This window comes from Dromaius novaehollandiae, chromosome 5 (genome assembly GCF_036370855.1).
Source record: "Dromaius novaehollandiae isolate bDroNov1 chromosome 5, bDroNov1.hap1, whole genome shotgun sequence".
NCBI lineage: Eukaryota > Metazoa > Chordata > Aves > Casuariiformes > Dromaiidae > Dromaius > Dromaius novaehollandiae.
This window is the reverse complement of record NC_088102.1, coordinates 36,513,740-36,538,507: the sequence shown is the minus strand read 5'-3', so window position 1 is coordinate 36,538,507 and position 24,768 is coordinate 36,513,740. Positions and strand designations below refer to the sequence as shown.

At 34.0% G+C, this 24,768-nt stretch overlaps 1 protein-coding gene across 1 annotated transcript in view; it reads right to left on the bottom strand.

Moving 5' to 3' along the window:
• Window positions 1–24,768, bottom strand: part of RYR3 (ryanodine receptor 3) — a 272,262-nt gene that overhangs the window by 33,423 nt on the left and 214,071 nt on the right. The window contains exons 66-80 of the mRNA XM_064512440.1: window positions 23,473–23,793; window positions 21,047–21,287; window positions 19,839–19,926; window positions 19,636–19,728; window positions 11,566–11,736; window positions 11,138–11,197; window positions 9,817–9,948; window positions 8,885–8,997; window positions 4,992–5,088; window positions 3,427–3,536; window positions 2,521–2,572; window positions 1,759–1,815; window positions 1,365–1,464; window positions 1,081–1,160; window positions 710–786 (exon numbers count right to left, since the gene is read on the bottom strand). Of these exons, the coding sequence (XP_064368510.1) occupies window positions 710–786; window positions 1,081–1,160; window positions 1,365–1,464; window positions 1,759–1,815; window positions 2,521–2,572; window positions 3,427–3,536; window positions 4,992–5,088; window positions 8,885–8,997; window positions 9,817–9,948; window positions 11,138–11,197; window positions 11,566–11,736; window positions 19,636–19,728; window positions 19,839–19,926; window positions 21,047–21,287; window positions 23,473–23,793 (1,792 nt within the window). The remainder of the gene's footprint in view (window positions 1–709; window positions 787–1,080; window positions 1,161–1,364; window positions 1,465–1,758; window positions 1,816–2,520; window positions 2,573–3,426; window positions 3,537–4,991; window positions 5,089–8,884; window positions 8,998–9,816; window positions 9,949–11,137; window positions 11,198–11,565; window positions 11,737–19,635; window positions 19,729–19,838; window positions 19,927–21,046; window positions 21,288–23,472; window positions 23,794–24,768) is intronic.

The window sequence follows — 24,768 nt, the reverse complement described above, 5'->3', positions numbered from 1 at the left end:
TAATTGCGATAGCGCAGGTCACCAGTCACTCCTCAGTTTTCCTGCCCTCGTATAGGGTTGCTATGAACTTCTCTATATCTAAATCCCAGTCTACTGCTTCTGAACCCTTCTGTTGCTTTAAAATGCTGAGAAAGGGAGGCTGTCTATCCTAAGAGTAATTAGGAACACCAACAGTTTTCCACCTTCTTTATGGGAGTCCTCTATCTAATTTCATGTGAACTTCCAGTTTGTCAAGGAAATGAACTACTGTGGGCTCACTGGCCACATACCACCTCTAACAAATTTGATACATATGCAGAGGATTCAGATGAAGAGACACAGTTTGCATAACTTGTCAGAGATGTGCAGAAACTGATAGCTCAGCAGAGCTCCACTAGCCTGTCCTCTCCTTCAGTGATGGCTTTTATCCATCCTTAGAACCACCCAGCCAGAAAACTTCAGGAAGCGGGGACCAGTAAAGAAGCCATTGTATTTTATTATCCTGCTATTCCAAACTAAGCCTTTAAAGGCATACTCAGTCATTCTCTGCTTCGATTTCTGCCTTGGAAGAATATTTTAAAGGATTAGTGGACTGATTCACAAAATATTTCCACAAAAGCACTACAATCTGTGACTCCTGTAATTCAAATCTAACAAATGCATTTGCATTGGGCAATAAGCTACCAACCTGAATAAAACTGAAAATCTAATAATATGATTTATGTTTTACCTGCAAGACTGCATCAAGCCAGAGAGACTTTGAAAAAATCCAGCATCCTTTTTCTCCTTCAGGTAGTCCAGCATTTTCTACAGGATATACATTTGGGAAAAAAAATCTATATTAAAATTATTGTAAATTAACAATTTCCTAAATTACCATTCTAAATGCATATCACTGGCCAGCAATAATATCATTGTTCATGTAAACAGACAGCTTGTTCTTCCCTTATTATAACAAAACTACCCTGATATTTCTTCATCGTTTAACTTAAAATTAAATGAACTCTTCCTAACATAACAACGCAACAGGACATTAAAATTCTCCAAACGACTTCCCTCCTTTATACAAGCAAGACACATAGTAGTTAAAAAAAAAATTACCTGTTGAACTATGGTATTCCCACCATTTAAAATAGCGATACCAAGTTTTAGTGTTTCAACAACCATGGGTCCTGTATGACCTGTCAAAACAAGGATACAGTCATTAAAACTGCAATTACGAATTATTTAATCAGAAAAGCAGTCCGGAAACTTTACCTAATGTAAATTGTAATGGACATTTAATTTTGCCTCATTATATATCATATACAAGTTGTATAAGATATATGTATGATATACACATCATATGTATATCATACATACTTTAACACTTCACGTAACATTACCTTTGCTTGCACTAATCATCTGAAGGACCATCTCAGCGGCTCCACGGTCATGCAAGCGAGCTTGCTGATACAGAGTTCTCTGTTTTTCCATTTCTTTCTCCTGGGTTTGGGAACAAAAATGGGAACAGAATACAGACTGAAACTGATTCAGGCAAAATATGATCATGTGATGATGAGAAATCTGATGTTGTTGAAGGACACCTGCCTCCATAACCCATAGCTTGTCCGATTCCAGAACCTCAGAACACACAGTCTTTCCCTTATACGAATAATCTAGTAAAGCCACTCAACAGACACTGTGTTATCCTTGCACCTACTCTAGTAAACATATTTAAAATGATGTCTTGTGCTTTAGTCAATGAGGAAAATAAAAAAAAAAAGATTAAAATTTTACCTCAAATGTCTTCTCTTTTTCTTCATCCTCCTCATCCTCCTCATCCTCTTGACAGCTCTTTTTATGTCAGCAAAAGAAATAGTAAGATTTTGCTTAGTATGAAACATAATGGTTATTTGTACTTCAGTATTTGCACTGCAAAAATGACTGCTCCAAGAAGTTTTCTAAAACAGTAATTCAAGCCATTAGGAAGATTTAAGATCCCTGTAATCCTAAATGTTTGTGCTCAGCCACACTAAGAAGCTGATATTCCCTAATATATGAGTGGGTTTCAGGCTATTTATTCAACTACACGCATACCTCTAACTGTAGGTTATGTGTTCTCGTGTCTTATCTCTATTTCTGTCTACAACATTTATGTTCCCAGTTAAACTCCCCTCATGTTTAAGTGCCAGTTATAATCAACACGTTGGAAATATTGCTTTTGACAGACTTCGAACAGTAGCTCAAAAATAATTATTCAAAGAATAAAGGTAACTAATACTGTTAAGATGTCTCATGAGTTATCCTATACAAAACTAAATGCCCACTGATAGCAATGGGATTGTGCATACCACAAATTTATAATTATATTTTAAAGCAGGAAATTTCTTATATATATATATAAACTCTGAACAGCATTTGTTTCATTAAAAATACAGAAACTATTAGTATTAAGTAGTCCACATAAGAGATAAAAAGTTTAAAAAGTTAAAAAGGATCTCAAATAAATAGGAAGTACCTGAATGGGGTGAGGGATGGAGCTTGAAATGATATATTTACCTTTGCCATCATGGCAGAATAGGCAATATATAAAGGATCATCTTCTAGTTTGCTATAAAGAGGAAAAAAAATCATTTGAATTTTTTTATGATGTAATAAAAACCTGTCATACTGCTACTAATATGTAAGTTCCATTTTTATTAATGGGAAGTATGTATATACCTACTTGAAATCCCTCTGTGCTTGAAAATCCTATTATAAATGTATTTCCTAATCTCAAACCAAATCTATATGACTTTTTAATTGAACAGTTTACATGTACATTTGGATATCTAACTTAGTCATTTAAATAGATAAGTAAGACTAACTGGCAAGTCCAGAAAAGCATAATGGAGATGTAAGTTATAATTATTCTAGTTTTTAATAAATGTCAGATGGTAAGATTATAGAGTAATCATACAGAAAAACATACAAAGCTCTGGAGAATTTTGCTACTTATATGAAATGTATATTCTGATCAATAGTCTAAATTCAAAACATAAAATAGCACTGAAAGATTTTCACTCTAACCATCAGTGGTATTTTGAAACCTTTTCTAACACACTGAATAAAATTTAATGAATGACAACAGTAGGAACATTTATCCATTACCAGCAAAGACTGGAGGGATACCCTGCACGAAGCAACCATTCCAGCAGACCTTATGTTTCCATGAGAATTCAGGCTTGGCTATTTCTGTACTGGGTATTTACCAAGTTTTATAAATGTCAAAAATGTGTCGACATTTATCTCAACATAAAGTTTATATTGAGGTTAATGCATGAAAACATCAGGGAAAAGGAGAGGCAGAAAAGTGCTCACCATGGACAACACTGAACTGCAGTTATGTTAAAGCACTTTTGTAATGTTATTAGCAATTCATGGGTGATTTTACTGAATATACTTTTAAACACGGCTCTTCTTTACCTTCTCTCTGTGAGAGCACTGCGACTAAAATAGAGGATAATCTGATGAAGTGGATCAGGCTGTTTTTTCTCAGTCTCTTCTTCTTCCTCTTCCTCTTTTTCTGGAGGTGTCTGTGTCAAGATTTATATCAGAACATACATATTAAGCTTCACGAGTAAAAAAAACTTGAACAATTAAGCTCAGAAAAGGATTTCAGTAATTTTTTTTTTGTCCAGTTTGTATTAACTTCCAGCATTCATCTTATTCAGCAGCTTGCAGCAGAACCTGCAACATTTTGTGCCTGTATGACTAAGAAGCATAGTAGCTGACTCTGTTATTCTTATTTGATAGTAATATAGTTTCTCATTTGAAAGGTACTGGGAATGAGACAGCGAAAGTTTTAGACAAGCCTTATTCAGCAGAAATTATATGTAGGTTTCCAACGGACCAGAATCGAAAGAAAGTCCCAACTCCATTATTTAGCAGAATTGACTGGGAAATTGAACTGTTTTTAAGACTATCATCGGATGCATACCACTGAGGCTACTATTTGCTGTAATGCTTTCATGCATCATTTCTAGATAACTAATCTTGATTCAATAAATGTAAGAACTGCTCTTACTACCAACTTCAAATATTTTTTTGCAGTTTGAAAGAAAAGATATCCAGCACTGGCATAAAAGGAGGGTATTCTTCTTTACTTGTACTGTCACTGGTAGGATTTGTAATGTAGGATTATTATTACATTTAATATTAAGGTAGAATAATGTCATATGATAAATATTTTCTTCCTTGCCACTAACTTAAAAAGAATAATTAGCATTATCATAAGAATAACAATGATCCAATTACAAAACGTAATAATAATCAAATTAAAATGTAACTGCTTTTGCTAACACTGAAGCATCTCCTTGTGATCCATGAAGCCATTTACTCATAGTGTTTAGATATCAAGAAGAGGGGCTCCTTAGAAATATTTTAGACAAACTGACTACAGAGAAGGAAGAAAAAAAGCAGCAGACTTTCTGAATCAAGATTAAGTAACAAAATACTGAAGTTTGCCAATCACCTTCATCAATTACATGCATAAACTAATTTTTTGCTGAATATGGCTGCATATATTTATGTCTCCTTATGAAGTATCAACAAGAAAACAGCAAAACTAATTTGTATTCAAGCTGAAAATGTTAAAATTAAATATTAAGCACCAACAAAAATTTCAAAAAGGGGAAAAGCATCAGTTGTGTCAAGCTTTAAAAAAACAGTAGTTAAAATATAGGAACATAGGAATTAGCATAATGACAAATATAAACTGACAGTTCATCTGATCCATTTCTATTCCCAAGAATAAGTATCACATACTTCGGCTGAAGGCATAAACCACCTTAACACACCTCAGTGTGCATCACATGGGAAACGTCTTTTTGACCACAGCAGATAATGACCTCATGCCTTGAAGCACAAGGATTTTATAAATTTATGCAAATGTATACAGTACATAAAAATTACATATATGCTATAATAGATATATAAAATATAGACTAAAGTGGGCACTGCAAAATATGCCCAGTTATGTCAGTACTTACAGCCAAATCCTGAACTAGTTTCTCCTCAAATGAATATTCCTCTGTTTCTATCCAATAGTTCTGATAGCCATGGAGGAAGAGGTTAATAGAACGGTGCCTGGGGGGGTTGTGAAAGTGAGATCAAGAGGGGTAACGGAACACAGTATAACAGCTCAGGTGGTTAATGATTAGTAAGGATACGTGTTTGTACAATTTTGATCCTCTGATTGGTCAGTGAAACAAAATGCAAAATTAACTAACATTCAGTGAAAAATCTGAAAGTATTTCTGAATATTCTTCCTATTATATATATATTAGTTTTCATTCTGAAGGCTTTGAGAGTGTTCATTTATGCTACACATGAAATTGCTGGACTGAAGTTTTAATACAAGCATGGGAAAAACACATATGTTAATACACTGAGAATGAGTGCGTGGGATTTACAAGTTAATTAAACTAGGACACTGAGACAGCAGAAGTTGGCCATCAATAGCAAAATAATATCAAGTTTCTTCCAGCACGTTATCTGTGGACACTCACTGCCTTCTTCCACAAGCAGAAGCCTATCCTCAGCTTCTTTTCTTTCAGCTACGAATCAGGCAGTAATAACGCATCCTCAAAAAAGCTGGATTAGACATGCACAAGAACTGCACTAGAAAAAGACCAACTCTAGAAAACTGTTAGGCATATTGATTACTACTATACAGTTTGATTAATTTAATTGTACAACTCTCCACAGAAAACATAGTTAATGATAACAAACTACATACAAATCTGGCCAAGCCATTCCACATTTACATTGTATTTGTGAGGAAATTTTGTTTGGAGGCACACTGTATGAGTCCTGTGAAGTAAGGTTATTCCATATAGTCTTTTCATTTATTTTTATCTTACACCAATACCAGAGCCATACAAACTGTCTGTATATAAGGCTTAGAGGCTCTATGCGCCATGACTTGTACAGGTGTTTCATGCACATAAATTATTCTTATTCTGCTTTTGCAATAGAATGCTATTTAGCCAACCCTCTACGCTCCCCTGCTGGCCCTAGTGCCATTTTCTTATCAAATTGCAAAAACTGACCAATCAGAATCCCGACTGAAAATTGTACAAATTCATGTTTTATGATAACATCAAATCATGGCTGGGAAGGAGTAAGTGTGCGCATAAGGAAGAGGCTCTCCACAAGTTACATTACCGTTAACTTGAGTATAAGCCTGTCATACTGAGTTTTTTCATGTACTTTTTCCAGCCAAACACGTTGAAAGGTGCTCAGGAAGAAATTGCTAATTTTGTGTCTGAAGAAAAGCATATAGGTTTTCATTGAAGAACTAACAACAAAGGCACAAGTTAAATTCAATGAAGTAGTCAGAAAGAATGTTTTTTCAAACTGTGTATGAAAAATTTCCATGTACAACTTTGTTGTATCTATGTGCATATACAGATGATAGACAATAAAACAAATAATTTGGAAATTAATTTCCTTAAAACATCGAACACTTAAATACACACATCAGAGAAAACATACTTATCAAATAAGACACTTTTCCAAGGCACTGTACATATATTCATTAATGAACAGAGAACACAAAGAATTACCATAGGTAATTTCACCAATGTTTATTCCTGAAGAAACAAGAATATTTGAAAATACAACTATGATTTCTTTTGTATCTCAAGGTACTTCTCAGAACAGGGAGCACTTGGAATATTTATCAAAGAAGTTACAGTAATTTCTCTGTTATTTCTCAACCTGCTATTTTAACACAGACCTGCACATCAAGGGACATCTCAATTTCTGAAGCATCTCACTGGAGTTCCTAAAAACTGATCTATATTCTCATGAAGAAAACAAGATTAAAATGGGAGATTAACATTAAAGTACGCTGAAAGCCACCTAAATCTCCAGAAAATTATCAGAGGAGAGAGCTCATTATCCACTGAAGATCATAATCTTTTTTAGGATGAATGAAAGGATATTGCCATTATCAATTTCCTTACTGCCCTTTAAATTAATTGCTTCTATCATCAAATTTAGAACTCACTCTCCCAACATACTACTGCAACTAAAATGAGGAAATACACAAGATAAGGAGAGCTGCATTTGAGACTGTGGTTCAACGCGATTTATGGAGCTCAGAATTAATCATACTCCACTTGAAATAAACTCCCTAAGGTTCAGAGATGCCTTCATAACACAATCAATTTAAAGGATGGATAGATAGTTATGTATGCAATTAGGTGCAAAATAGCGTGATAGCCTTATTTTCCTGCCAGAATCCTAATATTTATCTAGAAAAATCTGTGTCCATAACCAATGAACTTTAAAATTTTGTTCTGTACCTATCAATTGAGAAATATACCTAGAAGCCCAAAGTGTTTTTCACTCTTGCCTGCTTTGAACTGCAGATACCAAAATACATTGGCTAAATAGTTTCATCAGACCTCATTTTTAGAGTCTGCAGGAAGAAATAACTGGACAGATTTGTCTCACATTCAGATTACTTAAAATTAGGAGCAAACTCCACCATAAAAGCTACCATAAAGTCTGAAAAGCACCAGCTTCAGTCTTTTTAACGCAGAAGGATATATGAACATTACAGATAATATGAATGTTAAAAACATACTATTATATTATCTGTAATTTTCATAAGAATATTTATAAATCCAGAACATGGTTGTCAAAAAATGCTCAGTTTTACTGAAATGGGTGTTCATTCTACCACTTCCTCTCATTTCCCCAAATACAACTCTTGAAGATGAAATAGTTGATAGAGTCAAAACTAGTCAGTTTGTTTTTATATTTTATTTAAACCTCTTCATTTCTCTCTGCCTCTACAAAGATTGGCTGGCAGTAGGGAGACAAGAGGATAAGAAATAATTTAGAAAAGTTCTTACAGTCTAGAACTACTAGTTTTTGTAAAGGAAAGATGTGTGCTTTTTACTGTGCATCTGGCATTTATTTGTCTTGTTACAGCAAACCTTTCTTCTCAGTATGTTAGTGGCACAGCTATAGACCTTAAGCCGATGTCAAGCACGGAGAGAGGTGTTAATAGAGGCGTTAATAGAGGCATTTTTAAATGCAAGGAAACTATTCTATTAAATACGTTCTGAGCAATCTTTAAACAAAAATATAAACATGAAAGGTAAGAAAGCGCAAAAGAAGGTAAGAAGGAAACGGCATTGAAGGCATGCTTATGATCTATCAATAAAAAAACCAGTTTTGGTGAGAATGAACAGGGTAAAGGAAATTATTCCAATATAACATGGTCTTAATATTCTGTTTAAAGCAGTGGGTAGGTCCAGGCACAGGATGTACTTTATCTCAACTTTGTGATATCTACATTCAACTGGAGAAAGAAGCAGAGCAACACACAAGTCCAAAATCTCATACTGCACTGCTCTGCCCTAACAGTTGCTTTAAATGCATATGACTTCCTGACGTAATAGCTACAGATTGGCTCATACAACCTAAAGAGCATGAAGCATTCATGCAACAGGAAAGAGAGGAAAAGCCATAAAAAAGAAAGTTAGAAAAAAGGAAAGATTATGAACACTGGAAAATAAAGAACAAAAAGAGCAATCAATTAGAGGCAAAAAAAGAACAGAAGCAGCAACAACATTTTAACACAGTTTTCAGAGATAATTATACACAATATACAAGACAACAGCTGGCAAAAATGAAGCATTTGGTTTCTGTAGCAGTGTAATTCCTATGGTCTTTCTCCCCTCCGGTCATGAAAAAAGAATATTTTGTTACTGTGAGGAACCAGCTGATAACTAACTGACTATTTTGTCTGAAACTTATTACAGCAGCCTAACAATCAGCACACTTCTAGAGCTACCATTAGGCAGTATTTGCACCAAGAAATATGAGCAAAACTTATAAAAACATAAACCTTTAAGCCATCTACCTTGGCAGGTTGTATAATGGCGCCATTCTGAAACATGCAACTACAGCCCTTTTGCGTTGCTTTGACAGGAGTTTGTGCCAAACCGCTTTCTTTGATCTGAGCGGCTGTTCAACCTATGGGAAAACATCCCTTTTAGTACATACAGCAGAAACTCTTCAACTCTTATCCAAAATTTTAACTACTGGTTAATGGAGTTCATGAATTATAAAATGTTACAAAAGCTCCCTGTCTTCTGAAAGAAAAAAATGTTTTTAAAATAAAGTAATCTGAAAAAATACTGAGGGCCCTCTACAGTGCTTCTTGGTTTATACAGAAAGGCTTTAGATGTCAGAAAAACTCCTATGTGGAACTCATGGGAAAACACCCCAAATGGTTATTTTATGTCTGTTTATAACTATGCCGATTCAATCAACCATTCATGTAAACAGACTTCTTTGCTATATCATTTCTGAATGAAAAGGATGAATTTTAAGGGTGCAAATGCCTTTGCGTTGGAATTGCATAATTTGAATGAAGAGGCAACAGGATTCAAAAGTTTCTACAGCATCCTCATGCACAGGAATGGGAGATGCTGAAATGCGAATATTAAAATAAATGCACATGCAAACATCTTTTCTTAAAATTAGAGAGTTTTCAGCGACTGAATATTGACCTTTTGTACATAAAGGTTCATGAAACTGTTTACAAAGTTGTGTAGGGGTAAATACTTCCTGAGTTTTCTCTGAAGCAAGATTGAGGCACTTCAGCAGATTACACTGAATACTTTGTATGTACACACACTTCTCTGTGCGCCTATGTGTGTGTGTGTGTGCAAAAATTACTTTTATGTGGAAACTTAAATAATTACATTCAGTGAGGTGGAAATAACCTCTATAAGGAAAGAACCTCATCCTAATTTAAAATAAGCACAGTATAGGTATGTTACTTTTTACCTGCTCCAGATGATACAGAGCAGCTGATATCCTCTGCACACGTTCCACAGTTTTCTCAGGGTCAGTAGGTTCATCACTCTTCAAAATGTCTTTGTACAAATTTAACTGCCATTTCACAGCTGGGTCATCAGACTGAAAATCAACATATTTCATACTAAATGAATGAAGATACTGAATATGACTACTTTCCTTATTATTCTAATGGAATAATAAGGAAAGTTATAGATATCCTACATCATCTGTCCCCTTTTCATCAAAATTCCCATTTGCCAGATGCTCAAAAAAAGGAACTAGGTTCTATATACTCTTGGGTAGCTGAACTCAATTCTTAAGCCAGCTTCTGTTCTTACTTCATGAAACCAAATAAAACACCCTGGGAATTCTGCATCACATTTAACTACATTTAGAATAAAGAAGCATGTCTAGCATTAAGATGGACAATACTACACTGTTGAACAGCTATCTCGTTCGACCCATCAATGCCTTTTTGTATAACTCTTACACTTTTACAATGTAACTCCTTGCTGGACTTTTGTACCAAAACGGGAAAGCTGTATTATGGAAGCTACCAAAGACAGCTGGAATTTCAGTAGCTGAGGAGTCTCAGCCAGAGTTTTTGGCTTTTACACAGTGGAAGTACAGGAAAACACATCAGAATTATTTAGCATGCCCAGCTTAAATTTAGGTAAGCACAAACATCCAACAGTTAAGGCAGCCACTTCCCATCTAAGATAACTGAATTATTCCCTTTAAGTTCAGAGATTTGGGCCAGTGATCTGAATTATTTAATATTTACAGAATGACGACAACGCCATTTTGTTATCACCTTTGACCCTATATTTTTCAGGGTCTAAACAGCAGAAACATAAATATGCTGTGAAACTCTCAAATGTTAAGATGATACAAGGCTTTCTTGATTTAATTTCATTGTATTCACTTTAAAATGCATATATTTATAGAAATACTGTTCAGTGGTTAAAGCAAGTTAAGTCCAAAATGCGAAGCTGAAACATTATATTTTTAATTTTATTTTTGTCTTAGATCCAAATGATCTCAAGCAATTACAGCTTTAAATCTACCAAATATAATTCTTTAAACTTGTCCAGTTCTACAGGGCTTCTTGACACCTAAAAATACCAGCCAAAGCTAGAAAGAAGCTAGTCGTTGTTATGGCAAAAAAGAACAGAAATGCTAAAATGTCATTTTTTCTGATAGCTTTTCATTTTCTTTTATCACATACCATGAACACAATAAACACGTGCAATCTCCATGTTTCAAAAGGCTACACCAGTATATTCAAGTCAGATTTTTTTTATATTACCTTTTCCTGCAAATGTAAGTTGTTACGTAAATGTTCTTTGACTTCGTCATCAGTGTCCCTCTGTAAAGGTAGAAGTATTTTTCAGTTTTCATTAAGATATATTTTATAAGAACATGCACAAAAATGCACAAAAGAACAGTTATTCTTTTAACATTGAAAGTTAACTTCTTTTGTATTCAAAGTATGTAAGTTATCAGAGGGACGGGGAAGACAGAAGGCTTTCTGTAATTGTGGGCACAAAACAAGAATCAGACTTAGAAGGGAATAAATGCTAACTAATGATCTTTCAGTATTTTATTTTTCATACATTTATAATTTAAATTATAATGTATTAGAATTGATATATTTGTTCAGCTGTTTATACACACCACCTTGTCTTGTAAAAACACAATTTGCAGCTATAATTATATTGCAAAGTATACACTTACATAGCTGTATCTAGTCTTAGCCAAAGAGATGAGCTCTTGATCTCCAGGAGTACACATATTCAAACCAATAGGAAGCATCTTTTTAAGTGCGGCTACAATCAAGGAAGTTTGTATTGAGTACAAATCGCCTCTACGTTTTGATTTCTTTCTCTCTTGATCTTGTCCTCCAGACTACAATTAAAAAATAGAAAGCTAAATTTTAACTATTCTCTGATCACATGCTTTCCCAACACACACTTCTCCTAATGGTCCAAAGAAACTATATTCCTGATGTACTATAATTAATTAAAAATGTTAAATTAGAGGCGGGAAGTACAGTCTTGAGTAGGAAATATAAAGGAATATTTTTGATATGCACCAATGCAAAAGCTGCAGTAACAGTAGTATTTTAATAGCAGTTGATAGTTTTGTGCGCATTCATACATATGAATCTACCTATATATTCTGGATATTATTTACCTCTCAAATCAGAAATAACCATAAGATTAAAAACTGAGTCAGTCTTAGGGGACACTATTAGTTTACAATTTTACAGAGACAGATTCAGGTTGTGTACATTTTTGTTAGAAACTTGCATAAAGATATGGTTATCTAGGGTCTGAATGAAGACACTTATCTAGGGATGAATGAATATAATCTGATTTGTTTCAACTGAAAAAGATCAGTATCTGAAAGGCTTGAATTCAATGCAATAAAATGCCAATGAATTAGTGTCTCTGGAAAACCACTGTCCTTTGGCCCTGGCTAATATAACTAAATCCTGGGATGAAAAATTAAGCCTTCTGCAGCTTTGGAGATCATAAGTAATAGGAGGAGAAAAACAAAAGAGAAGTAAACAGCACAAAAGAATAACATTTGCCCTACCTACTTAAAACAGACAACATACAACAATACTTCACGCATAACTTTTCACTTATGAGACAGCAAACCTAAACCCTTAAAACAGACCCATATATTTAATGAACGTATGCTAAACAAGAACAACATAAAAATAGCCCAGTTCTGAATTCTGTACGTAGATTAAACTCCTACTAAACTCAAGGGGAGTTTTGCCTAAAATGAGATTTCAGGACTAGGCCTGCAGGATTATAAAACACTACAAAAACAGCAAATGCTTGCATTTAACCCTCCACATCCTTTTCCCTCTGTTGATTAAATTGTACTGACTACTGTTTGTATAGCATAGTGCAGAGTTCCACATAAGGATACAGCAGAATCCATTGCAATTCATTATTTACCAACTATTACCACGCCGTTCTCATAATAATCACTGAAGGAAAAAAACCGGTAGCCCTACATATTCTACTCAGCGGTAAATATTGGCAAATGCTGTCTTCTAGATGGTGAATCACTGCATATATAGCTGGTGTTAACAGCATTTACCAGGTCAGAGGGAACACACGCTGGATGTGGCTTCCTTTCTTAAGGAACTAACAATTGCAAGAGAGTACTTCGCCTCAAAGCTTTGCCTTTGGAAGTGCCTTAGAAAAAGTCTTCTACAACAGCGATGATGTAATGGCTATAATAATGACATTATTTGTACTCTACATTGATAGCAGACAAACAAATGCCACAATGTATCACTGTGATCCAGTGGCGTCACTGTGCATCTTGAATAAGGCATAAGGAATACCAAAAAAAAAAAAAAAAAAAAAAAAAAAAAAAGACAGAGAAAGACTATTTTACTTTTCTGCATCTTTATGCTTTGGAAGGTCATTTTACACATCCAATTTTTGTAATTTTTGTTTGAGATTAACAACCAGGTATAAACAACACATACAAACTTAAAACAAAAATGTTTTTAAAGCATGAAAAGAAGATCCATTCTGCCTTTGTCATCAAATTCTGCTGTCCATTAAATTACAGTTCCTGCTGACAAATGTGTAAGTAGAGTCACAGAGAGAAATCTATACCGAAATGACAATAAAATTATGTCTCTTTCAGTTCTGATATGCACCCATATGAGTAAACACAATAGCTTCATTTGATATGTACAGTGTTAAATCAGGTATGTTTTGCCTAAATAATTTACTGTGCTAAAAGAACCTCTACAACAACTAGAATGACATACTCTGGTTATCTAACAGCACATAGCAATCTTACTTGCCTAAGGATTTAAATATCCAAGCGGAAATTTCTTCAACAAACGTATATAGAATGAGAATCATAGATTCTCCTGCAGATTCAGATTAGTTCTATATATAATCAAAAAGGAGGAAATTATTTCTATTCAACATTTGCTAGAGTTAGTCAAGACCCTGGAATTAATATTTTTAGTACATCTAATTCCCCTTGAGCAATCAGTTCTTTGAGATTATCATGACAGCATTCATTAAACTTTATACCTGGGGAGGTTTGAAAATAGCAAAGCCTGAAACCAGACCTACTAGTTTAACACATCTGTTAATTTTTTAACTTATGCCTCTAGTTTGATTGCTTAAAAACTCTTCGCATCATAGTATGCAGTTCTCAAGGCATGATAAGAAGGGAAAGATGACAAGATTTTACGCTTTATTTTGCTGTTTGTTCTGCTTCACCAATGAAAAATACACCATAAGTCAAAAAGTAATGATGTATATTAAATTCATATTAAAAAAGATAATATGAATCATGCAAAGATGAACTATGGCTCACTGGAGAAAAAGAAATCCTTGTATACATTCCGTAAAAGAAACAAGGATTATTCAGAATCATCCTCACACCTTGCCTGCTTAGGAAAGATTTTTTCTTTTTTAATTTTGGAAACAAGGTAGGATTTGAACCTACTAGATCTAATACAGTATTTTATTCATTTACAGACAGGGTCAAGGTTATAGCACATTTCTCCCATATATTTTTCTTGAACAAAATCATCCGAATATATATTTCTGATGACTCTACTTAGGCAGTTCTCTTACAACATCTGCTTCAACACATTAACAAAAAAAACCCAGAAGGCAGAAAGACAGCAGTGGGGGGAAAGCGTATCTAAAAAAATTTTTTAAAGTAACTTTACTACATTTTTACATCAAAGCAGCATGTGAGTGTGTCAAAGGGAATTTCAGCTGCTCCGATTAAATATTGCCACTTTAACGATGAGAAAATTTATGGTAGGTGGAGCCTGGGCCTTCACTTTGTGACGCCACTGCTATGATCAATGGAAAGAATGCTTGGAGCCTGATCGTCTCTAAAACTAAAACAAAGACACATCATGCACTTTGACCTGTACCTTTACTTGCATGGCCTGTATGAAAGAAAAATAAAGGGAAAAACATAAGTAAAAGAGATGTAACGAAGATAATTTTACAAGTTAGTAATAAACTTATTAAGCTCTAGAAGGACAGTAAAAATATTGCAAGTTTGTAGCTAAAACAATAGTCTGTGAATGTATAATTAAATGATACCTTAGCAAAATCATTATTTTTATTCAACTTAATCCATATTAAACAATTGATTTTTTACAATTATCTGTTGCTATTCAGCATGACAAAATAGACAGTATCACTTGTTACTTCAGCAGATAAAGAAGTACATCTAGTAAGTCAACAGTAAGTATCAGTATACTCAATTTTGCATCTTTTCCCAGTACCATTAAAAGGAGGAGGAAGGCTGGAATCTGGATAATCCAATAATAAAAACCACAAAAATTATCACCAGTATAATCCTTTTCACCTTTTTTCCCCTCAAAATATGTATGAGAAAAATTATGTTTAGAAACAGAAATGAAAATCAAGACACCACTGGGAAGATGCAGCATGTCATTTATAGATGTATTTTTCCCATTGAATAGGATAACATTAGTGTTTTGTAGACAGCCTGAGAGAAAACCAGAGTTAGGCTCGTGTCTCTCAGCAGTACCCATTTTGAGAACACAGCTATAAAGCTCACAAATACTCAGGGTTTTTTATCCTCTTTATTATGTAATACCATAAATATATAAATACACCTAAATAAATATGCATTTGTAGTCTAAACCTAGGTTATCACTGTGCCATGTAAAATTAAAAACATAACATCAAAACTATGTAGTTAAAGTAAAATAATAAAAAAAAATTCCACCAGTAATTAAAGGAACCCTTGACTAGGCACAGGCAAAAATATTATAGAAAACTGTCTGCTAAAAAAAAAGAAAAAAACCCCAGAAGGAACAGCTCAGTACGGTTTTATTTTTCTTCTCTTGATTACTCCCATTATAACCTTGTTTTCTTGTCACACTTGAAGCAATCTAATATGCCCCCATTTTGGCCTCAAAGTGTTGAAGCCAAGCTGTAATTAATATCTCTCTTTATATCTTGCCATACTTGTATCACATAGTAAAGAAAAACAGCAACAAGTCAATGAAGAATGAAAGACTAATCATCAAATTACACATTAAGCATCTTAGACGCTTGAATATCTACACAAATAGCAAATTTTAATTGAAAATTTCAGTTGGCTGAAATAAGTAGATGCTGTGCAGAAATGGCATACACTGGCATGTATACATAGCATACATTAAAGGTAAGTAAACAAATGAAGTTAATTCCATATTATTTATTAGGGATGACCATAAAAGTAAACCATTCATATTTTACCATAATATAATTGAAAGGAATGTATTCTATGCAGTTGAAATAATCTCAAGGAAGTGAGTTAAAATTCTTGAAAAAAATACTAACATATGAAATCCTTGAATAAACACAAATTTTCAAATAATATGTATTACATATTACAAATGGGCACAAACCAGAATGTTCGTCCATTCTTTCATGAAGTTAGGGCTGTGGTGTTTGTAATACAAACCTGGATTATATGACTGCCTCAGACTTCTATAATAGGCCTATCCAAATGTGTTTTTGAAATAAATACAAAGATTTAATATTGAGGACCAATCAAAGATAACTTCAGTAGGATATGCAAGTATTTAGCAACTGAGGTTATATATCCAGGAACACATTCATTTAGATTCCAAAGTTTACTCAATATTGCTTGAAAAATTGCCCATATATGTATTACACATTTATAACATACATGTGAATGTATACATCTTAGTCTTTCATACAAATTAGCTGTAAAGCATACTAGGGAATCATAACATCTTAAAAATGCTATTTTATCAACCAAACCTTGAGGAGTTCAAAAAATAACAGATTAGTGAAGTTGAATGAGCTTAAATTCTCCATTTCAACACTTCTATCACAAATCTGTTATTTCATTGCAATCTAAGAAACCAGTCTCTCTCAGACTGAAAGTTCTCTAACTTACCATTCCCCTCCGAGCAATCTGCTGCCATTTTTTCAGAAAAGAAAAATTAAAAAACTTGGCTCAGCTTTTAATACATTTATTTGAATAAAGATTAACAAAATTAATATTGCATGATCAGGATATAATGGCTATCGTATTGATTTTTTGACTGTTACAGAGAATCATTTGTTACCACCGCTATTAGCTACAAAAAACCCATAATCCCAATCCTTATTGTCTTCATAAGTTTTGTACATAAGTCATATAAAGACATATAGAATCTTCCATGCTTGCTATCATATATCATGCCTTACACAAGTACTATCACTGTATCTTGTATCCAGGGGGCAGGGAGGCGGAAAGTCTCAGTTGTGAGGCAGAGTGCTGCTTAAAGCAGCTTGAGACCCGCATGGGACTCCACTCTTTTAAGAGAGACCCCAAGCTGTTCTGTCTTGGACTGACTATTAATAGCCAACGTTCATATATACATTTATTTATATGTTCATATGCATGATAAATACTGGATGTAATTACTACTATTAAACACAATGTGATGAAAGATGAAGTGATAATGAAGAAGGAAGTGCTAAGTACTCTGTTGTCATACTACTTTCTCAGCTGAATGTTAACATTAAACAAGGCACTACAAAAATGTTTTCTAATGTACCTAACTACTGATTACTCCCCGAAACTATAAATAAGTAACAAACCTTACAATAAATCCTGAAATTCAGTTACTTAAAGAATTTCTTGTTTATTCTAAATTATGCCATTTAAAAAAAAATTTATGCAGATATATGTTTTAACAAATGCCCTGGTTTAATAGCACTTACATTATATATCAAGAAATGTTATCAATTTCACAGCTAAAACCACCTACAGAAAACCAACACAACACTTTTCTAGAATATGCCTCATGTATACTATCATGCTACTTATGTCATCATGAAACAAATACCTATCTAAACCAAGCCGTTGTTCTGCAATTGCTCCTGCAGATATGGTGCCGTATTAACAAAATATTCATTGATGACCAGTATAATCCATTATTTATGTTTCTAAGCTAGCAATAACCATGCACGATATCCAATAGCACCATGATTTTATATATTGCTTTACTTACAAAAACATTATATGCATATAAAAGACTTATAAACTCCCTGTATTTTATGCCTATATATAGAAGCATATTCACGTATGCGTGCGCATCTATGTTACGTATAAATTGATGTTGTTTAAAATATACACAAGAGGAAATTGAAAATGTAATCTCAAAAGCAAACCCTTTCAAATTTGTATTAAATAGTTTCTTCATGTTGAATTCCTGTGATTATTCAAATATTCAAATCAGAGCAATATTAGGGATACGTATTCTTTATTTTGTGAAGAGCTATTCTGTCATTCCTGCCATACCAGACTGGCTAAAACACAACACTAACAGTTCACATCATTTTATCAGCACTTCAGTAAGATACAATTTAGATTAAAAAAATGTATCACCTGACTATAATATATCATGATCTTAAAAAACAAACAAACAAACAAAAAAAAAACCCAGGCCTAATTCTTTACTCCTCAAACCAATTCTAATGTACAAATGTCAAAGTATATGTATTAAATGTACGTGTAGCGATTGCTGTAGGATAAACTGCAGAACTATGTGATAAAGTACGTTAGCATGCGTTTCATACTCACTTCACCTGGACTGTGCTCACTACTGAAAATTACACAGACACTTCAGATCTATCACACAATTTCAAGCATCTGCCTTTTGAAAACAAGCAAAATGCATAAAAAAATTATTTTCTCCAAATATGGAATTCTCCAGAGAGTCTGAATCCTCATTCAGTGCTGGTCATGAACTAGTGACAAGCAGATAATGTTGTATTTCTACTTGTAAACTTGCCAACACATGGCTTTTCCTCAAGCAAGTTTCAAAACTTTAAACTCAAAAATCATAATAGAAAAGAAGCAAACATGTTTTTTCAGAGAGTTAAGAAATGTAATGGCATACTTTTTCTGGCTCTGTGTGGTCTAAAGTTGGACTCACGGTAGCGAAGTTACAGATAGAATCAAAATACAGGGAAACACAAAACAACAAAACCCACCACTCCTCTGAAATGCTTTCAAAGTAGGATTTCTCATATTATAAATATGAATAAAACAACACGTCCTTGCTATGGTCATCAAGACTAGTCTGGAAGTACTTCAACTGACTTGTAGATTTTGTTATGAGTAAGGCAATCTTCCTCAGCTAATGTCAATAACACATTTTTAGGATGACATCATCCATTTTCTTCATTATACAGGTAAAAATGTATTCTGCAACCACCATGTCGGAATCTTGTGATAACAAAAATGAGTAAAAAAAAAAAAAAAAGGAAGGAATGTGGTCATTAATAAGCAACAAGACAAATAGTGAACATATTGTACACTGTATGTATGCCTAAAGAGGTTTAAGTAGAGGCAGCATGCCTCTATCAAAGTCAACAGAAAAATACTGACTAGCGTCCACGAGATCAGACATTTCATTTATTTTTCACAAAATAGTCTACCTGCTATTTTTTTTGAAAGACCACATGCTGCTTTTACAGCACATACTCTTTTATACGTGTAACCTTTTCAAAGCAAGACCCGTATTTTATCTTGTTTCTTTGACTATTTGACAGATATTTAGTAACTAAATCTAAGGTAAGTAACTTATTTATTCTCAGAATAGTTTTCATGTTTATCATCAAGAAGCAACATTGTTTTTAATTTCTTCTATCAGCAAATCAGCAGCAATCTGGGTAGACTTTCAGAGTTCTCACAAAATCTGTTAAACACATGCTAAAGATTTAATTGATCTGAAAACTTTTATTAACTTACTTTAGACATCTTGCTCTTGGTGTCTCCTGTTAAAAATGCCAAATTGTTGATTTCATTCTGAATCACAAAATTTTGTTCTTCTCTTTTGAAATTCTAAAAAAAAAAAAAAAGAAAAATCAACAAAGGTTTAATTCATTTGTATGTACCACATTTCTATTTACAAATAGAATAAAATGGAGGAAAAAATACACATCTCATCTTACATGTGATTTACACCACAGGATGAAAACTTCAGCTACCATTCGAAAGAGTTCATCAGAATCGGCATCTGGTTTCTTTAACCAATTGGCTCTGATTAAAAAAAACAAGAGAAACTTGAAGTAAGACAACTGAATATAGATATTATGACTCCACTTAACATATTGGGCTATATTTTTGGAACTTAATTAGAATCACTTCAATTTTCCATGAGCATAGTTACACAGACCATTTTTCATGGCACCTCAACCAGTCTCCAACAAAAGTCCTAATTCTTGCCTACTTATTCTGTGGACCAGGCTAGAAAAGAGATCCAGCTGGAAAATAAACACTCTTCTGCCAAGTATTTTCCTCTCCCTCTCTCTCTCTTTTTTTTTTTTTTTTTAGTAACAAGATGGAAACTCTCTGGTGATCTCTGGTGAACAGTGACAACTATAATGGGACAAGGAGAACAAGAACAGAGACATGAAAAAGTGGGTAGAGCTGTAAGGAGTTTCTAGCTGGATTTCTCTGTATCTTAGCTAATTCTACGTCTTTAAAACTGCAAGTGTTCCCTTGCAGACATGGTCTGACATAGTAATGTCCTGAGTTAACCTAGAAAGAGCAACTGATTCTCAGTGTCAGTTCACAGCATAAATGATCATGCATGAAAGGAAAATGCTTCTACCTAGCCAGGTATGTATTAGCACCTAAAAACTGTAAGAAGTGGATGCTGATTGTGTACAAAAGAACAATGTTCTTAAGGATAGTATTAAACTCTTGAAGAATACGTAGGAGACATGTTTTGGGACAAAGGAAAGGAAAAGAGCAGGCACAGAATATCACTTCAGTAAATTGCTGAGGAGAAAACCTCATGGTCATTCTAAAGGCAATACAATGTTGTCCAGGCATTTTTATTTTCCTTCTTAAAAAAAGTACAAAAGATAATCATCTTTGTGGTATCACCTACTATACAGCGATTCAACTGAGACAAGATATGCATTCTCCATCGTAATATTGCAGATATAATGTAATCAAGTCAAAATGCAAAACAATCAAAAAGATGTGAGAAAAACAGGTGCAAATTCATGGTACATCAACCTATCAGTTAAGGATCTTATAATACTCAGGATCCTATTCTCAACACAACATTAAATTCATTATATTCTTTCTGAACATGGACTCCAAGTGAGTTAACTATTAAATCTGGAATTAATTATTAGTTTTTACTCACCTGTTATTGTCTACATAACGTATCAACATTGGATAAAAGGCGTAGAGGTCTCGACAAAGAACCGCAAACTCATCAAGAATGAGTAGCTCAGCTTCTTGGGTATCACTTTTACTGTCTGCTCTCAGTTGCTCCTCTTCCATCACGATCTTTATAGCTTTCTTCTTCAATTTCTCCAGTGTTGGAATAAAGTGAGTTTTCAGCAGATCTGGCCTGGCTTTGCTGATGATGGGTTGAGCATAAACTATAGATAAAAATATATATGATCCTACAATTAATGCACAATTGATGTTTGTAATCATGTTAATATGAACTCTTAAATTTCTAACACACTTAGAGTACATAGTGCTCCACATAGTTCTGGAGTACTATAAAAACATTAATAAAATATTATATAGCTTTGTAATACCTGCGTGCACTGAGAGATTAAATCTAGCAACTGAGAATTCAGACTATATGTATTCCAATCTTACATGTGTCAATTAAACTATCATAGTTTTGGCAAGTCACTTATCTCTAACTTGACTAGAATCTCAACAACATAGGAACAGTGACAAAGACCTCAAAAATGGTGTGCTTTTTATTGCACGTAATTTAAAAAACAAACCTGAAAAAAGTGTTCTGACAGAATTCTTTTATCTCTTTTGACCTGGGCAAAGTGAAATACAGCAGGTGAATGACTCAGTCAAGATCACAGAGCTAGTTTATAGATGTACTAGTAATATAATGCAGACCACCTGAGCTGTAAAAGTCCCTGTAGCAACCATATTAGTACACTATCTCCATACATGAATATGCAGCCACAACAAAATGCAAGCAGTGATCTCCACAATTAAGTAGTAAACTTCACTGAAATCCTTATCATAAGCTAGAGCCCTTCCAAGTTTCCATTTCCATTTACAGAAAAACTCAAAACCCAGTACTGATAGGGGTTAAAATTTAGCAGCAAATATGACTACCTTTATACAGATTTTTTTAATCACCTCATATTGTATTACACTCCTACAGTATTTAAGATGATTGATAAAATTTATATATAGTAAATTTCTTTAGATAGTTACTAAATGTCATAAAATGAATGTATTTTGAGACATCTTTCTGCTCATTTAATGACTGGCACAGTTAGTCAGGCAAAGCAACTCATTCTAAACTTTGGTTACTACTGGGATTATTTCGCCATATATGCTTTCTCTCTCTTTTTACTGATACTTCATAAATAAAGTTTAAAGGAAGACCGAGACCTCTATCGCAATGCTTAATTCCTAGGTGTCTTGAAACTTAATAGAATTCACAACTCCAAATTGGATACTAAGGCTTTTATACAGTGCACAGGGAAGGTTAGACTGTCAAAAGCCAGTATGCTGTATAGAAAGATCTCTAAATTAGCTACAGGCAAACACCAGGAAAAGACGAAAATTTAAGGAAAAGAGGCAAAATTTAAATGAATTCAGGCTTTAATCCATGTCTAGAGTTCATAATCATAAACCATCTCTCATATTTATGTATCCACTTCTTTATAAAAACTGTAAAGTGCTATTGATCCCTTGTACTCTATGATCTTGTAACTAGAAAACTACCTAGTAATTCACAGTGAAACTCTTTTTATTGAAGCTGTTCCAATCCACGTTAAAACAAAATATCAATTTTTGAGGAAAGTGATAGTAAAAGGGAAAAATAGCCTTGTTGCTAGGATTCTCATCTGGAAACAGGGAGTTGATGATCGGGTTCTCATCCCTGCTCCTGTGGAATACTTACTGATTTATGTAAAGGGAAACTGCTTAACGAGAAGGTTTCGAGACAGCTCCATACTTGAATAATCAAAATATTAATGAAAAAAATACTCTGAGGAAGAATTATCTGAGTTCAAAACTAGGGAAACAGAGGAAAAGATCGAGATCAGGATTTAAACGTGACATTCAGGAAGAATGGTCATCACCTGCTCCACCTTTGTTTTACATGGGAAAGGGCACGCTCAGAGCACACCAACTGGACCATTCTCCAAAGATGAGTGCCATATAGCTCAGAAATATGAACACTTCGGAGTTCTGTGTGTATGGCCCAGCAAAAAATATGGGTGCCTAGTGTCTTCCTGACAGCAGCTTACACAATAGAGTATCAACATTGTTAGGTCAATTCTTATTTATGGAAATAGGGCATCTTCAAGGTCAGGCAGAAGTTTTGGGAATCAATGTTTTGGATGTTTTCTCTTTATATGTTTGCAGTGGTGCTCAAGATACATGCATAAAAATAAATAATAAAATTTTAAAAATTAAAATTGCTTTCTTGTGTTGTGACTTACCTACTTTTAACCTGAATTCTTCCTGCTGTTTTTATTAAAATTTACTATTATTATATCACTGGGTAATATGATAAATTGTAGCAAAGTAATTACACATTATTAGATACAATTACTCTTTAAAAATATTTACCTGCAATTCTCTTCATCCAAGATGCTTCATCTATTCCCAGATTGTTGTTGATGATTTTCAAAATGTTTCCCAGAATGATGCTCAGATGCTCAGATGTTATCATAGTACAGCAGGGCCCAGAACTTTCAGGTATACTTTCAGACCCTCTTTCCCACCAGTAGGACAAATAGTTGCATAGCATGGGTAAGATAACCTCAATTACATGAGGCATTTCAGTATACCTGGCACCAGACTCTGCTAAATCATTAATTTCCTTTATTAGTCCATCCAGATGAGGGATCTCTGGACACATCTCTTCTACTGTATCAGGCATACCTAAAACTGCATGTTAGAGTAGAAAAGGAAAAGATAAATTACAAAATGAAGAGAGCATCTACATTCATCTATTTTCAAACTCTAAATACAAACAACATTGTCACTCAGGTTTCTTTCTGCCACTGCTTTGGGCAGACATGACTATAGTAAGACTTTGGAACACGCACAAGTCTCTTATCTCATAAATTATGCCTTGCTGATGATGCGCATATAGCACTGACTAAGAAAATAGCAGCCACAAAGCTTAAATGGCAAAATTCTTTCCATATGGTCACCTGCAGCTATCTCATGACCAGACTAGCTATGTAAAAATGCAGGATTGAGAGCATATAACAATATTAAATAAACTCTGGCCATTGTTTTGTTATCATTCACAACTGTCATGTCCACCTGCAAAAGTTTAAATCCACCACAGGGATCAAGAAACAAACAGGTTTTGCAAACAGGCTGCAAGCAGCTCAAAATCATGGGTAAGATAAAACTCAAGTGTACCGAGCTCAGATTCATGCTGACCTCTTCTAGACCATTCTCCATGAAAAGTCTTACCTACAGTTGGTTAAATTTCAGTAATGGTGACTTAACTATTGAAACTTAAAGTATAAGGAGTGAATAAATTTATTTGGAAACCAGATAGATAAGTTGTTTTTCCTAGCCACAGGATTTTCTATACATTTACTGTAACTTCTGCCTAATCAGACCATTCAAGAACAGTCTCTTTTGTAATTTTTCTAGCTTCATTCTTCTGAACTCTCAGATTACATTCAAACATAAGGTGGGGCACAGAACATTTCTTTCACTTGTGCACTTCCATCCCTCCTTCATAAAATTTTCCCTCAAAGAAGAAAAGCTTAGTTTGAGATTTTTGGTCTAGTGTGTTAAGAACTGAAGTAGCTGAAATCACCCACATCAGAGGAAAGCTGCCCCCCTCTGCTCCCCCTCCCCCTGCAAAAAAAGAGCCAGGAAAGAATTCCAATTATCAAA